This window comes from Motacilla alba, chromosome 2 (genome assembly GCF_015832195.1).
Source record: "Motacilla alba alba isolate MOTALB_02 chromosome 2, Motacilla_alba_V1.0_pri, whole genome shotgun sequence".
NCBI classification, from domain to species: Eukaryota; Metazoa; Chordata; class Aves; order Passeriformes; family Motacillidae; genus Motacilla; species Motacilla alba.
Window position 1 is genome coordinate 7353273 of NC_052017.1, and position 15658 is coordinate 7368930.

Consider the following 15658-nt stretch of genomic DNA (forward strand, 5'->3'; position numbering starts at 1 on the left):
CATCATACTGAGACTCATTCAGTTATCTTTCATGTCTGTTGATCAGGACTTAAGAAGTTGCCTTTTCCTCTAAATCTGCTGCTCTAAAAGACTGGAGTGGCCCTAACAGTCCTGACTCTACCTTCTCTCTTTCACTATCTCCAGCTGCTGACTTGCTGCATGTGAATTTCATAACCTTTTCTTGTGTACTTTTCATTCATCAGTTATTAAAATAGTAGAAAATTACAACTTCATTAAAATATTTTTTTAGACCTGGATTTAAATGGGGGGTTTTGGTTTTTTTTTTTTTTTTCATATTTTATTGCTCACATTTGCTTTCTGCTTTCAATAGTCTCTCACAAATAATGAAAGTTTCCCTCACAGGCATGGTCCTCCTAGTATCTTATAAACCAGTCTCTCCTTTCTGGTAATATGGACTTCAGAGAAGCTTTACTGCACTAAATTTTGGGCTCTGATGCTATGTTCCTGTCAGTGGATGCAGTTCCTTCAAATTCTTTGCACTGCCAGCGCTCAAACTTATCCTTCTAGAAGTGAAGTTGCCCCAAACCTTCTTGTCCACTGTGGTGAGCTGTTTTGTCTGGTGCCCAGTCTGTCTGTTCTGTTCCTGGTGAGGGCTCAGAGACTTCAGGGGACATCAGCTCCCTCTCCCTAGGTCTGTTTTCTCTGCCTGTGCATTTTCTGGCTGAATTCAACACACAGAAGCAGATGGGGTTTATGATTTCACCTGTTCTGCTAAGCAAGTTTTTTAAGTTTCTCCCCAGACCCCCCCATTCCTCTGCACTGGCCCTGTACAGCCCCAAGGCTGATCCATTATTTCTGGTAATCATTGTTTTTTTGCCATCAGTCACTTTTTTCCAAGTGTGATTACATACCTGTGTCTACATTCACAGTCAGGAAACCACCCAGACAATTTCCTGGAAGTTGAAAGAGAGGTGAGGAGTTGGAAAAGTGAACTTTGCTATTGAACCATAGAATCAGAGACAGGTTTGGGTTGAAGAAACCTTAAGGACCACCCAGTTCCAACCCCACTGGGCACCTTTCACTAGACCTGATTGCTCAAAGCTCCAACCACCCTGGCCTTGAACACCTCCAGGGATGAGGCATCCATGACTTCTTTGGTGAAGAACAGATGGAAAAAATCCAAGAAAGATTGAAGAAATGGCATAAATGGCTGCATGCCTGAAAATTAAAATTTTTGGCATCATTTATACTGAACACCAGCCCCAAAGAAAGGCAGATATAAAAAATGAGATTCAGGGATGACCTTTATCAGCTCTGGTGACAACTATAAATCAGGCTGCAAATTCTCATCAGCTTGCTGGACAGAATTCATTACAGACAGAGGCCACTGCATTGCTTTCTGGCTTTGACTGAGGTATGTCCCACTTAAATAAATGCTCTTGCACTGGAACAAATCACACATTTCAAAACAGAAGTCCAGGAATATGAATCATCTTTTGAGGACTAAGACCCAGCTAAACCTCACAGTGTTTTGTTTGGGATATAATGCAGATCAGTTTGTTCTTCTCTTAAGCAGACCAATTTTCTGTTCATTAACTCAGTGTGTTGATGGCTGGTATTGAATATAATGGCAAGATTTAGAGCCCTAACAAATCAGCACTGCTTCATTTATTCTTTTTTTTTAATACATTCTAAAAGTACATGTGGCAGATTAGCACCTGATTTTAAACTTGTCACAGTTTAACAAATAATGGGAAAGCCTGTTATCACCCACTTCCAACCGTGGAGCAACTTTTAATGTAATCTTGAAGTTTCATAGTTTATTAAAATGTTATGGGGTTTTTTGGAGCATAAGGAGCAATAAAATTTGGTATCAATGTCGTTATGGGCAGTAATGTGAATTCCATCAGTTCCTGCAATGTTCAAGAAACAGCTTCACAGACTCATTAGATTAATAAGCTACTTTACCTATGTTCTGAACTTGGAGCTGAATTTCATTGCTCTTTTCTTTTCTGTAATTAGGAAATATCCTGAGAGCCTTATAATTACCCAAATGTTTTTCTGGCCGTGCTTAAAACATGATTTTTTCTGTCTAGAACTTAGTGTGTAATTGGAAATCATTTTGTGTTGTTGACAGAGGGTGATTATTAAAGCAGCAATATTTTTCAGTATGTCTGATAATTAGGTAATAGTCTGTCTCTCAGTTTAATTTTTCCTGGTTTTTTTTTCTGGAATGCATGAAATATTGCTGGAAAATAAAAATTTAGGCTGCACAGTTTCCTTTTATAACAAATAATACTTCAGACTTTGTGGCCTGAATATATGAAGACCAGGTATGTTCAAAGCATTAAATCTTTTATTGCCTTACTTCCTAAATTGTTGGCATAAACACTTTTCTTAAGGATCTGGATGCAGAAGCTGGAAGTTAGAGCTGTAAATAAGTTAGTGCTGGATCAGACCCCAGGGATTGTCTCTTCTGGCATATGGCCCAGGGCAAGGGCAAATACTTAGGGAAGATTATGAAAAGCAGGAAAATCTCTCAAATTGAGGATTCAGGATATTCCTTTAATCCCTCACAATGGCTGGTCCATTGTCTTCCTGAAAGCATTCCCCTTCAAGACATATAATCTTTGATGGATTTTTCTTCCATTTTTTTTAATTCTAGTTTGGATCCACCTGCAGCCCTGGCACGTGCTCTGTTCTGGGACTTCCACAGCTTGTTTGCCTTCAGCATGAAGAAATAATCCCTTTTATTTGTGTTGAACCTGACACTGACTGGTGTCATCAGGTGCCTTCCAGTATTTATTTTGGAAAAGGCAGGGAATAATCATCCCTTATTTATCTTCTCCATACTGCTTATGACTTTTTTGACTTCTGTCCTGGCTCTGTTCAATCAGTTCTTTCTCAAGTTTAAGTTGCTTAGTTTGTTCAGTCATAAATTGTATGAAGGACTACTTCAAAGATAAATGAAAGTCAATCTATTTCAGATCCTTCTCTTTTTTTTTATTCAAGACAGAAATTTATGATAAAATTTATTCCATAATTTAAAAAAGAGTTATGCTTTGAGAACTTTGCCCATGAGTCTGCAGGGCTACTGCTCTAATTTGGACTCTGAGAATCTCAAAGTCTCTAAAACCTTGTGGTTTTGAGAGGATCAACTGTATTGCAGCAACCATTTGCCCTTCCAGAATCTGGGTCATCCCAATCTCAGAGAAGATTCATTCCTTCTTCTTCCACTTATGTGTAAATCTGTGACATGAAGGAGGAGATTTGTTTTATTGGCAGCAATAAGTAGAGTGTAGAAGCTTTTCATCTGCACCTTCAGAGCTTTTATAAAGCTGGTTAGTGACTGTGATGAGGATTACCATCACCAGGTTGGAATTAAAAGACTGCAACATGGATAAGGAATATGCTAGGTCTGTACACCCAAGTTTTGAAAGAACCAAGTCTCCAAACCCAGTGTTGCCTTTAAGTCACCCAACGGGGCAGTGCACGCCTCTGCAGTTACAGTGAGCTGGGTTTGTGCTTGTACCTGTCCTAGAGGGTTTAAACTCACCTTTGACTCATCCCAGGATGCCCCATGGGTAATGTTAAACCATCCACATGTCCCTTGCCCTTGTTGCATGGTGGCAACAAGGGGCAGCCACCTGAATGGTAGGGGGTGAGGAATTGTTTCCCTAACTGAGACTGGAAGCAGAGGTTTGGTAGGATCTGACAGTTCTTAGTTTAGCCAAGTTGCAAAAAAAACATAATCTATGATAGTCCCGTGCCAAGAAAAACTGCTGATTCCTTTAATGGCAGAGTGTTTGGGACTTAAGTTGTTTTATCTGCAGGGCAGTGCATGTAAGCACTGATCAGGCCTGAACTTCAGTTTATGACATCCCTTTTTGTTGTAATGTTTTTCATCCTGAACTTTTGACCTGCTACCTAACCCTCATTTGGAGTTCCTTTTGTATGTCTGCCCCAACCTTTCTGTCAGGCAGGCTGTGTGCTTTGAGAGCTGGACACTGTCTCCAGTATTTTTCTTCTTGTCCACCTGTCTTGAGAGCTGGAGTAGTCCCAAAGTGCACAGAGACAAGCTGATTTGCCTTGTTTCATGTGCAAATGGTGATTTCTCTGCATGTTTCTCCTGCTGGTATAAGTCTGCAGAACAAATGTCAGAGTCGGAGCACAACATTTGGTTCCAGAATCTGCTTTGTTAGGGGGTTCATTTGCTTTTCACTTTCAGAGGCTTTCCAGGCTTATTAAACTCCTACAGAGACTGTGGAACTCAGAAACCTTTAATCATAAAGAATGGGGTTTTTATGACCTTGTTTTCTACATTAACTATATAGCATGCTGCGTGTGTACGTTTAAACCAGGTATCTCTTGCATTCATCTAAGGGAAAGTGTGGCACAACAAGCATGTGACAAACACCAACCACATCATTTTATGGCTGTCCTCACAGCATTTTTAGCAATGGCTGTGTTAAAAATAATTTGAGTTCTTCAGAAAGAAGTTCCCAGCAGTACTTTTTGTTTTAAGTCTATAATTAGGTTCCACACAAACACAATTTCAGATTTCCTTAATGACCTTTTGTTTTCCTCCTTGCAGATAATGAATTCATTTATAGAAACCAGAATGGCACAGTGATTCTGAGGAATGTCGAAACCAACAGTTCAACAATATTAATAGAAAACAAAAAAATTGTAAGTATTTTCTATGACAAGTAGCTGAATTTCACAGCTCTCTTGCAGTTGGATCAGTAAAGCAGAAAATGACTTGGGTTTCAACTTCATGTATTGTCAAGGAGAAGCAATTCACTGGTGATACAATGGGCTATGCAGTGATGGATAATGTGAGATTGAACTCCAGCTTTTGTTATTATTCTGCAAGCTCAGTTTCTCTCATACTTCTGGAAAGTATCATATAGAGATTTGCAGCTAGTCTTGCATATCATATATAATTGAAAGATGCATAATTCTCATCCTGCATGCTTAATAAATAGGACAATAGATATCATTTACTGTCTATTGCCATTGTCTACATTCCTCCACGCAAATACTTATTTTTTATTTGTGCATTTGCTGATGCCTAATGGTTGAAATGTAATTTCAGTGGTTTTTATGAGCAGTTTTAATGAAAAGAAGTGGAGTTGTATTTGAGAGAAACCCTAAGAAATTGTGGGAAGAAGTTCGTAGGTGACTATTAAAATGAATGTAAAGAAAACAAAGTCACATCTGATACAGAGTATTGCTTATAGTGATAGAAGTGGTTTGTAGCATTGTTTTTTGTAGTAGATGAAACCAGCATTGTGGCAGAGGTTAGTACATCAATTGCATTAATTACTTTTTAATGAGACAAAGAATTTATTACTGAATTATTATGTCGGGGCCCAAACTTAAACTTCACATGCTGCATTTAATCGTCAGACTTTACTGCATCACATAAACAATCTTCTTTTATCAGAATGTAACCCCTTTCTTTACAATTCCAAGGGAATGGGCTGGCTTCCTTTAATGTCAAGGTCTATTGAAGTCAAATTACTTCCATTTGGCCTCTTGTTTATTCCACTGGTTTTTAATTATTGCCAGTTGTAAGAAAAGCACAGTGCTACAAGAAAATCCTGCATTTTCATGCCATTTTCCACCCTACTGCCTGTTCTACCTTTGTTCCTCTGCCCTCTCAGTAAATACATCTGCGGGTCGCCTCCACATTAATCTACAAAGCCCCAGTGCAAGAGCTGCCATTACATTTACTCAGACATGTTGTCTTTTTCCTCTTCCTTCCCTTCCTCTTACTTCCCTGGGGCAGAAAACTTTTGCTACTTGGTCATGTTTTCCCTTTCCCATGTTATTAACATAAAATTAAATAAAATCTGTCTTCTGTAAATAAAATCTGTCTCCATGCTGACCCTGCTGGTGCCCAGGCTCCCCCATCCCTCCCCATCCTGAGCTGCTCTGGGTCAGCAGCCTGTGAGATGTCCCAGAGAGGTGCTGGGTGCCTCTTCCCTGGAAAGGCTCAGATCAGGTCGGGTGGGACTTTGAGCAACCTGGTCAGGCTGAAGCTGTCCTTGCTCATTGCAGGGGGTTGGACTGGACAGCCTTTAAAGGTCCCTTCCCACCCAAATCATTTGGTGATGGTGCCACCTGTCCCCTCTGCTTCTGCCTCCCCCCACAGCACATCCATTCCCCCGGCCTTGGGGAGGACTTCCCCCTATTCCCCTTTCAGTTTTGCTCTGTGGGACTCTCTCAAGGACATACATCTAATTTGTTAGGTGAGAGGGTGAGATTTAAAAGGCAGTGCATGAGTGATGTGTTAGTGGCACCTCTCTTTGACCTTGGTGCCATCTATGCCAGCAATGCATCATATTGAAACATTCTGGGGAGGAGAAATAGCTTCACTACACAAATGAAAAGTGGAGCTGGAAAAAGGTAATTCCTGGCAAGTCTGAGATACCCTGGCAATTCTTCTTGTTAGCAAGATTTACAGCTCTGATTTTTGCAGAACCCAGGTCAGGATGCACTGGACCACTGCAGCATCCCAAAATCTTTTAACTGGGGAAAACACAATAGTTTTCCTCTGGGTTATCTTAACTGGGGGAGGTAGTGGTGTCTCTTTACTAATTTGCTCCAGAACCTATTTGCATTTTTTTATCTCCTGCACTGGCCAGTGGATACAGATAATGAGAGGAAATTAATAAAATGCCATTTATCAGAGTTTTCTACTAACCACTGCCTACACTTGCCACCTCACCAACCACTGTGCAGTAAGGAAAATTCTGGGGTTTTTGATACAGCTGCCTGCTCTGAGTCATAATGCATTTATTCTTTCTCTTATGGGTGCCCACGTAACATTTCTGGGGTTTGAGACAAAAAAATAACTATATTTTTTCAGGACACTTAATTCTGGCAGTATTCTTCATCCTTAGAGAAATGATCATAACAGTTAGTTCTAGGTTTCATTAACTTGAAAACTGAAGAGCATTTCTTTCAAAACTGTATTTATTTTCCAGGTCTCCTTAAAGGCCATCCGGTATGAGGTGTCACCTGACAGGGAATATGCACTATTTGCCTTTGATGTTGAACCTGTAAGTAAACAGATTTGATTTCAAAATACACAGCCAGTGGCAAACTTTTCTTTTTCTTTTTTTTTTTTTTTTGACTTTTATGCCAGCAAGATGATATTTTAAATTAATTGCTTCCTATGAAAGAAAGCAAGAAACCCCCTCACTTAGCAATTCTGAGAGCATGTCACACTGCCATCTAGTAGAGGAGAAAGGTATAAATTAGACTGTGAGGAAACACTGTCACTGCCAGGATTTTATAGCCTCCAGGAGGGGGATTGTAAGGACATGTCTTTGCTGCAAGGATTTCTATTCCTCTTCTGTGATTTTTTTTTTCCACAGTGCCTTTTTCCATCACCCTATAAATTTCTTCCCCAGAACAAAAAGCTACTGTCAGTGTCTCCCACAACTGAAATAATACATTAATTATGGTGTCACCACTCCCAGTGCTGCAGTTAGGCTTGAGCTATCACTTTCATTATAAATCCTTTTCTTCTGAGGGTTAGGTATAAATCATTTGTAAAAAATCACCATTAGGTTGATACTAAGTTCTGGATTACAGCAAATTTTTTTACCAGACTTCAAAAGGGAAAAATGTAATGAGTCATTTTTAAATGATGACCAAAGAATCAAACATGGGGGAAGCAATTCTTCTGCATGAATAATATTTTTGTCTTTCTCAATTCTGCTGGTATAAGGCCTGAAATGTTTGAGTGATAGCTATGCTCTGCGACTTGGGATGAACTATAAGCCCTATATATTTTGTTTCCATAGTCTAGAATATCACCAATTCTTCAAAATGAAAAGAATTAATTTGCTGACAGCTGTAATTGGTTTTTTCCATAATGTAAATAACATTTCATCTGCTAACCAAAGGAAATTTGTGGGTCCTTTGGCATTGAAAGTTGAGGCTTGGTTGCTTATCTGATTTCTCTGCTATCAGCTTTGTATTATTCCTGACTTGGTGCTATGAAAGTCAGAAGAAGCATGTCTGGTTTTAGAAGAAGGGAAAATAAAACTGTATCAGAAACTTAAGGAGTAATTAATAAAGATTTTTCCTGGGAAATTACTGATGTGACTTCACTTACCTGAAGCTTAGCTGAGTTCTAGACAGAGATGGATGAGGAAGTGTTAAGTTAATTCTAAACATGGAAAAGACAGCCTAAGGGTCACTGAGCAAGCAAAGCTTTTCTCTCAAATTTCCCTGCCTTGTAAGCCAGAGATGTTTTGCAAAATGCAGTTTTTTAGTGGGAATCAGGCTTTGGTTGTGGAAGCCCTGTGCCAACTCTGCTCAGATGGACTGTGCAAGCTGGAAGAGCCCTGAGGAGGGAGGGCTTCCTCAGCTCCTCTGAGAATGACAGAAAAATGCCTCTAATGACAAAATAAAACAAAACAAAACAAAATCAAAAAACCCCAACCAAAAAAAAAGAGAGAAAAAGTTACATTTCTGAAAAACAGTAATTAGAAAATAACTTTTTATTCTCAACCTTTATCCCCTCAAAGGACTGCACACTCTGAAGATCTGAAAGAAGCAGAGTTAGGGAGGCTTTTACAGCCCAGACTTTGTGTTCAGTCTGTTGTGGACTGCTTGGTGTGGGCAATTTGGCGGGAGAGCCATGGGAATGGAAAGGGATGGGCTGGATGTGCTTCCTCTGCATCCTCCTCTCTGCGTGTCAGTGCTTGCAGACCTGTGAGTTTGAGGTACAGAAAAATACTGAGTTTGTGGTTCTCAAGATGCCTGTCTGGAGAAGAGAGAGCAGCACACAGCCAGGTGCTCCCTGCATCACAGCACATCTTTTTCTAGACAGGAAAACCCAGGGTGGGAAGCTGAAAACATTCTTTGGTAATGCTTCAGGATGTGGCATATACTCACTGTAAGAGAACATTGCAAGTTGTTCAGATATTCATATATAGCAAGAGCTCCTGAAGCAAAACAAAACAAACCCTCTTTTATTCCTTTAAGATCCATGTTTATGGAGAAAAGAAAATTTGTTGGATTTGTTTTGTTTTGTTCTCTTTTGAAGCTCACTAATAGAGGGGTAGTTGGGTTCAGTCTTGGTTATTGCAGCCTTAAGCCATGATGGGTGGCTCTCTGTATTAAAATGGCAATAACAGTTAAATTATTTCTTCAGTTTTCTGCTCCCTTGGTATGCAGACTGTGGCTACAAATAATTGCATGTTAGTTAGCTCTTCACATTTTCTGCATTTCAGACTGTATTCTTGGACAAAATTCAAATTACGCTGTTTTCTGCAACACAAGGAATTGATCAGCAAAGCCTTGGGCAGTTGTCCTTGTTGCAAAGTCAAAAGGAAATTCCAGGAGATGTATTGGCAGAGGACATGTCTTTAAAGTTTAATTCTACCATTTCAAAAAAGGAGCTTCTTTGAATTATTGCATATTTAGTTTTTAGCCATCAGAAATTGTTTCTTTTTTTTTTTGGCATTTGAAGATGTGATGTGCTGCCTTTTAATTGTTTGTGAGTATAGATATTTTCATCATTTTTTACACAGTACAGTTGTGCTGCTTTAATATGCATTGTATGAATTAATTATTTGTCTGAATTCTGAAATGAATGGATTCAGCTTCTATGTTTAATACCAGCCAGGAATAAACATCAAAATAGGAGAGCACAATGTATCACTCCAATGAAGCAGAATATTTTTAAGAAAAGTGTCACAAAGTCATTTCCTTCCAGTAATAACTGCTTCTATATTTTTCTATTTATTTGCACAGAAGCATGTCTGCTCAGTGTTGGTCTGGGTGACAGCACTGACACCCACTCTGGAATAACACAGCACTGAACTGCCAGACACCTATTCTGCAAAGACACTGAGGCAGCTAATGTGTGTTTTCCTGTTGTATCACTGCATCATTTTAAAGGATAATGAATTAAAACATGTTCCTTAAAACATTTCTCCCAGGAAGCTTGGTAGACAGCTGTGAGGCTGCTGTGGGTACATTGTGGCTAGTCTGGCTGTCAGATTTCATTGTAATGGGGTTTTTTTTTGCAGTGCTTATATTTACAGAAGTTTAATCTTTCAGGCAGCAATATTCTGGGTAAGCCTTGTGCTAATAGGGAGCTTTTCCAACCTTGAACACAGAAGATTTGTTCTTTTTCTGGAAAGGTCACAGGAAAGGCACCAAGCTTCTTTGTCTTGAAATACTCCCACAGTTTTTCTGCTGTTTATTTTTAGTTTCTATACACCACAACAAGGTGCAACCTGAGGCTGAAATGCCAGAGTGAAATTTCAGGAAAGCATCGAGGAATAAACACCTCCATGGAGAAACTTTGATTTCAAACTATCTTTCACCAAAACAAGTGTTTGGGGTCTGATACAGGGTTTGATGACCCCAAAACACATGGGCAAACAGGGTTTGGCCACAGCAGCTCAGCAGAAGGGGGGCAGAGGCTCACGGCTGTCTCAGGTGGTGCCTGGCCAAGGACACTCTTGCCTGGCCTGTGGCTCCAGCAGCACTGCTATGTGTGGCACTCACATTCCCTGAACATGATCCCTTCGCCCAGGGTTTTTCTCCTGGGAAGCTGAAAGGCAGCAAGAGGCCTCAGAGAAAAGGAAAACAGTTCTTATCTCATTTGCTTCTCCTGTGTTGTGCTCATGTGTGGAATGTGTTTGGAGATTGTTTACCCACAGGTGATTGTTTCATTGGACTCTGCTGTGAGTTGTTTTCACTCTCTGGCCAATCAGGGCCAAGCTGTGTCTGGACTCTGAAGAGAGTCACAAGTTTTCATTATTATCTTTTTAGCATTCAGTTAGCATCCTTTCTGTGTTCTTTAGTATAGTATAGTTTAGTATTCTTTAATATGATATAGTATCATAAAGTAATAAATTAACCTTCTGAGAACATGGAGTCAGAGCTTGTGCAGCTTTGTGTGGCAGTCAGTTGCCAGTGGAGTTTGTGTAATGTAACAAAAGAAACAGAGGAAATATCTGAGAAAAAAACTTCTTTTGTGACGTAGTGACACAGTGAGATGCTAAATAGTGAATATTTAGTTGTCTTTATTAGGAATCAGTGTTGTCATCATGCAAGAGGGGAATTAAAGCTGCCAAGGTTTCTCTTAAAAATTGTTGCTCTTTGTGTCCAATTTTAGCAGCCCATTACTGTGTTTGGGCCAGTCAAGGGCAATTGCACTTAGAAATGCTGGCTGATCAGCATGGACCCAACTGCAAAGGCTTCTGAACAACGTTAGGGCTCAGAGGCTTTTGCAGCTGATACAACAGATGCTGTTACCTATTTTGCAGTAAAAGAAATGGTATTTTTTAATTCAAATTGCAGGAAAGAATTTATCATTGTTGTAATTAGAACACACTCCACAATAATTTTTTAGCCTAGTTCATGTGGTGAGTTCAGTATTTCTGTTCTCCCTGCCTGTATCTCTGAGACGACTGGTGGGAGCGAAGAGAGTTCAGAAAGACCCAGATCAAACCTTAGACTTAGTATTTAGAGTGTGAATGAAGTAAAAAAAAAAGCATTATTTATGGAAAGTAACATATTACTATTGTTGTTGTTACTATTTTTTATTATTTCTCCGAGGCTGGTTATTATGTGAAATGAATGGGTTTTGTGCTTATGGTCCAATTACAACCTCATACTAATTTAATTAGTTGTGAAAAAATAAAACAACATAATGCTTGTTATTTCCAAAACACTAATGGGTATAAATATTAATGAATCCTCACAACATCCTTTTGAGCTAGGTGATAAACATTATTATGATAAATATACCTCTGAAAATTGAACACTGTCATAACTATCATCAGTAATACTGCTCAGACTGTAGTCATGATATTTATTGCTTAATTGAAATGGATTTACCAGGCCTAGAAATAGGCTTACATAAATCTGTTTTCTTTATATGGCAATAAATATATTTCAAATTTATTTTTTTTCATTCTCACCCAATGTTATTTTCAGGAACACTGAAGGTGTTTAGTGATTTCAGGATAAAGTGAGCACAGATAGAATATTTCTGTCATAAAATAATGCTACCTGTTTTATTGATTGTTATTTAATTTTTGGTGTTTGTTGTAAATCATTATTTTTTGAAGGGGCCATTTTGAAGTAAAAAGCTTATGTTTATGGTTTTTCATATCTTCTTTTTAATGTGAATACAGTTTTGAGTCATTGTTCATAAATCAGAAGGACTCCTCTATTGGAAATTGTACAATATAAGGGCATTGTTCACTTATATCAAAGGCTGCTGGCTAAAATGATTTTTTCCAACATTTTCAAGCCTAAAGCACTATAATTTCACATACTTGTGAGAAATAGTTACTGTTATTAGGATAAAGAATGGATTAGGATAAAGCCCTTACTAAACAAAAAGAAGAAAAGGACTCAATCCAAATACTGTTTATATTAGTTAAAATATTTCTGTTATTACATCTGTGCATGTGTGTATCTTCAGGCAGAGTATCTTCTCTTTTCTCGATTCACCAACTGCATGAATGTAGTTGTGAATGAAGAATGAGCTGTATCACTGTGGTCATCCAGTGCTTTTTTAAAGAGCAGAAGTAAAGTTATTTATGAATTAGTGGAAACACATAGGCCAGCCATTGAACAAATCTGATAATTTGCTAAATTTTCAGGAAAGCAACACCTTCAGTTACTTCTCATAGAATAAATATTAATAATACCCTTCAGCAAATCTTTAATATTTCAATAAAATACAGCTTCTGAAAATGGCAGCATTTTTATGTGTGTGCCTGTGTGGGCTGTCAGTGAGGCTGTTCTGGGTGTCAGGGCTGAAGGTGGGGACCACCTTTCTCCTTTTTACAGATCCTGTTTTGAGTGATATTATTTTAACAGCCAAGATCAGTAGTGTGATAATCTTATTTGATAAGTGCTGTTCAACCTCTTTGTGGTGGAACAGCAGTGCTCCAGCTACATTTACATAACTAAAGCTAAGACCTGTGTGTACAGAAAAATTGCATTAACAAGAATGTGCTAACAGCATAGAAGACCTTGATTTTGTGGGTGATAGTTTACTTTGGAATTTGAAGCTGAAGCAGCAGCTACTGTTTCACAACACCTAAAGGCAATATTTTATTTTAAAAGGAGCTTGTTGTGGTAAATTTTTATTATGAATCTGGTCTTTGTGAAAGACAGGCTATCTTTTCCAATCTCAAACCCACCATGAACAAATTCCCTCCTCTGCTTCTATACTTCTATTCTATCAACAGGATAGACAAAACAGAATTTTCAAAGGCATCAGACAAGGTTGATTCAAAAACATTTGCACGCTCTCATTTGCTTTTCTGTCCAACCTGGGAGAGTCTATCTGAGGCAGGAGATGAGCTCTTCATGGTCACCTTTCACTGAATAAACCAAATAATACCTGACTCCTCAGCAGCAGGGAGGTTTTTCCTACCAGTGAATCTCGGGGCAGGCAGAAGCAGCAATGTCTCTGTCAGATGCACCAACGTGCTGCCGTGTGTTGGGATCAGTAATTGTTTCAGGCTAATTAATATTTGATATCTGCAGTGGCACAGAGAGAGGGGGAAGTTTGCCACACAGCTCTCAGGGGATTCCCGGGTTTTCAAAACTCTATTACAGAGCTGTGCAAGCACTGCCTTCTCAGGTGTCTCAGCTGATTTTTTTGATGCCAAACCTTCTCTGCTGCACGTGCTTACAGAATTAAAACTTCTTACTAAAGGAGGGTGGATACCCACTCTAATTGAGCAAACATATCATCAGATGGTGAGCATATTTGTTCTGCCACCAATTTCTGTCCCATTGTTTGTTTGGGATAGAAGTTTTTGGACACAGTTATAGGCCAGTGGAGCAATAATTGCTGACAAGTTTAATCCTAGAGTTTTCTTTTGAGGGAGAAACTACAGAAATTATTTTCATGTTGCTAAATTTCAAGGCCAATTTTGGACTAACACGGGGAAGAAAACAGGTCAAAACTATTCTTTATTTTGGTTTGGAGGACCCTCATGGTTCATTTGGAATTCTGACAAAGTTCCAGCAGAAACTGTATTTCTTTATGTAGCCTGAATGGTTCTTTGCTTTTGACAGCAATTCTTCTGCTTTGGAACAGCTTGATTTAATGAGAAAAAAAGTAGTTCAAACAAGAAGTTAGAAAGGGGGTTGGGAACTCAAACAAATATACTGTAGGGACATTTTGGTACTTAGGATGCTTGAACCATGGGGCCATGGGTTCTTATTTAAAATTAAGGGTCTGCCATTGTAACTCAGTAGAAACTGGGGGGGGGGAAATAGTGGAATGAAAAGACAAATACCAAGTCTGCATACTTTGTTTTCCATTCTTAATAAAAGGGAAAGGATAGGCACTGAGTGTCAGCAAGGAGGAATGGCTGGGTGAGGGCTGATTGTGTCTGTTATCCATGGAAAATATGTTTGCACCCCTAAAACGCAAAGAGTGGAAATTCTCCTCATGCTCAGCAGGTGTTCTTGGAGTGGGATCATCGCAACACTTAAGGAACTATAGAAGGTGTTCCTGCCCATAGCAGAGAGGTTGGAACTGGATGATCTTCCAACCCAAACCATTCCATGATTTATCATTGCAGCCACTGTGGTGGCTTAGGGCCTGCAGCTCTTCCATGGCCAACAATAAAACCACACTGGATATCAGATTTTTGGCTCTGTTGCTCCCTGGTTTTGGGGATGCTTCCAGGGGGAAGTCTGGGCTTCTGAAATGATGGTCTGGGAGCATTCATAAAGCACAACACGGTGTGTTTGCCTAAGTTGGGAAGCAAAGCTCAGCACAGCCTGCATTCCTCCATCCCCACATTCCAGTTCTGCTGTTGCCTGCTCCCTACAGGGCAGTGGTTTTGGGAAAACTGCACCAAACCCAAATTTCTTATCCAGTCTCCATTCTCTCCACTCCAGGGACTGTTTAGTCTGATCATTGCAACAAAACTTGAAATGCAGAGCATTAAAAACACTGTCTGCTGACTTCAGCTGCTGGGCTTTAACTGCTTTTCTATTAAAACAATGGATTAAACCCTTGCTGTTCTCCTAATAAAGCAGATCAATTGAATTAGAACTAAACCTGAAGCCTCCTGAATTGAGCTGGGAGACTTCAACAGAAATTGCACAAACATGACTGAGTGCAAAATTGTTTTTCAGACTAAGTTGGACAGCCTTGCTTACGTAGCAAAGGCCAATAAACTGCATCCTGCATTTATTCACAGGCACAGATACACATCAGTAAACTGCAAAGCAAATCCACAGTTCCAGGGAAGACTAGAGGAGCAACCAAACTCAGAAATAATTAGCCTGTCACGCAAAAGTACATAGGTGTATTATGTATCAGTATCAGCTATCGGCAGTCTTCCTCTGTAAATATTTTCTTTAGTAAATGAGATTTTCATCAAGCAGGCAAGGAAAAATAAAAAAGCCTCAAGGCAAAACACTTGATCCAAAAATAAACAATTTTTCTTAGCTTGCATAAGGCTATATTTCTCATTAAGCTTCCTTTTCTGAGTGTACAGGTTAACTAACTTGAACAAACTGGTAGAGGTTAATGTCCTAATAAGATTCAAAAAAAGTCTTAAAAATAAATTGCAATTTGTTTTTGAATAAAGTCTTCATAAGATAATGTACAAGGTCTCCTAGACAGTCAAAATCAGATGGACAGTATTAAAATAATCACAGTTTTCTTTCT

The 15658-nt window shown here is 39.1% G+C and overlaps 1 protein-coding gene across 6 annotated transcripts in view; it reads left to right on the forward strand.

Moving 5' to 3' along the window:
* Positions 1-15658, forward strand: part of DPP6 (dipeptidyl peptidase like 6) — a 542989-nt gene that overhangs the window by 400358 nt on the left and 126973 nt on the right. For all 6 annotated transcript variants that reach the window (XM_038127465.1, XM_038127466.1, XM_038127462.1 and 3 more), the window contains exons 4-5: positions 4556-4650; positions 6957-7031. In XM_038127465.1, coding sequence (XP_037983393.1) covers positions 4556-4650; positions 6957-7031 — 170 coding nt within the window. The remainder of the gene's footprint in view (positions 1-4555; positions 4651-6956; positions 7032-15658) is intronic.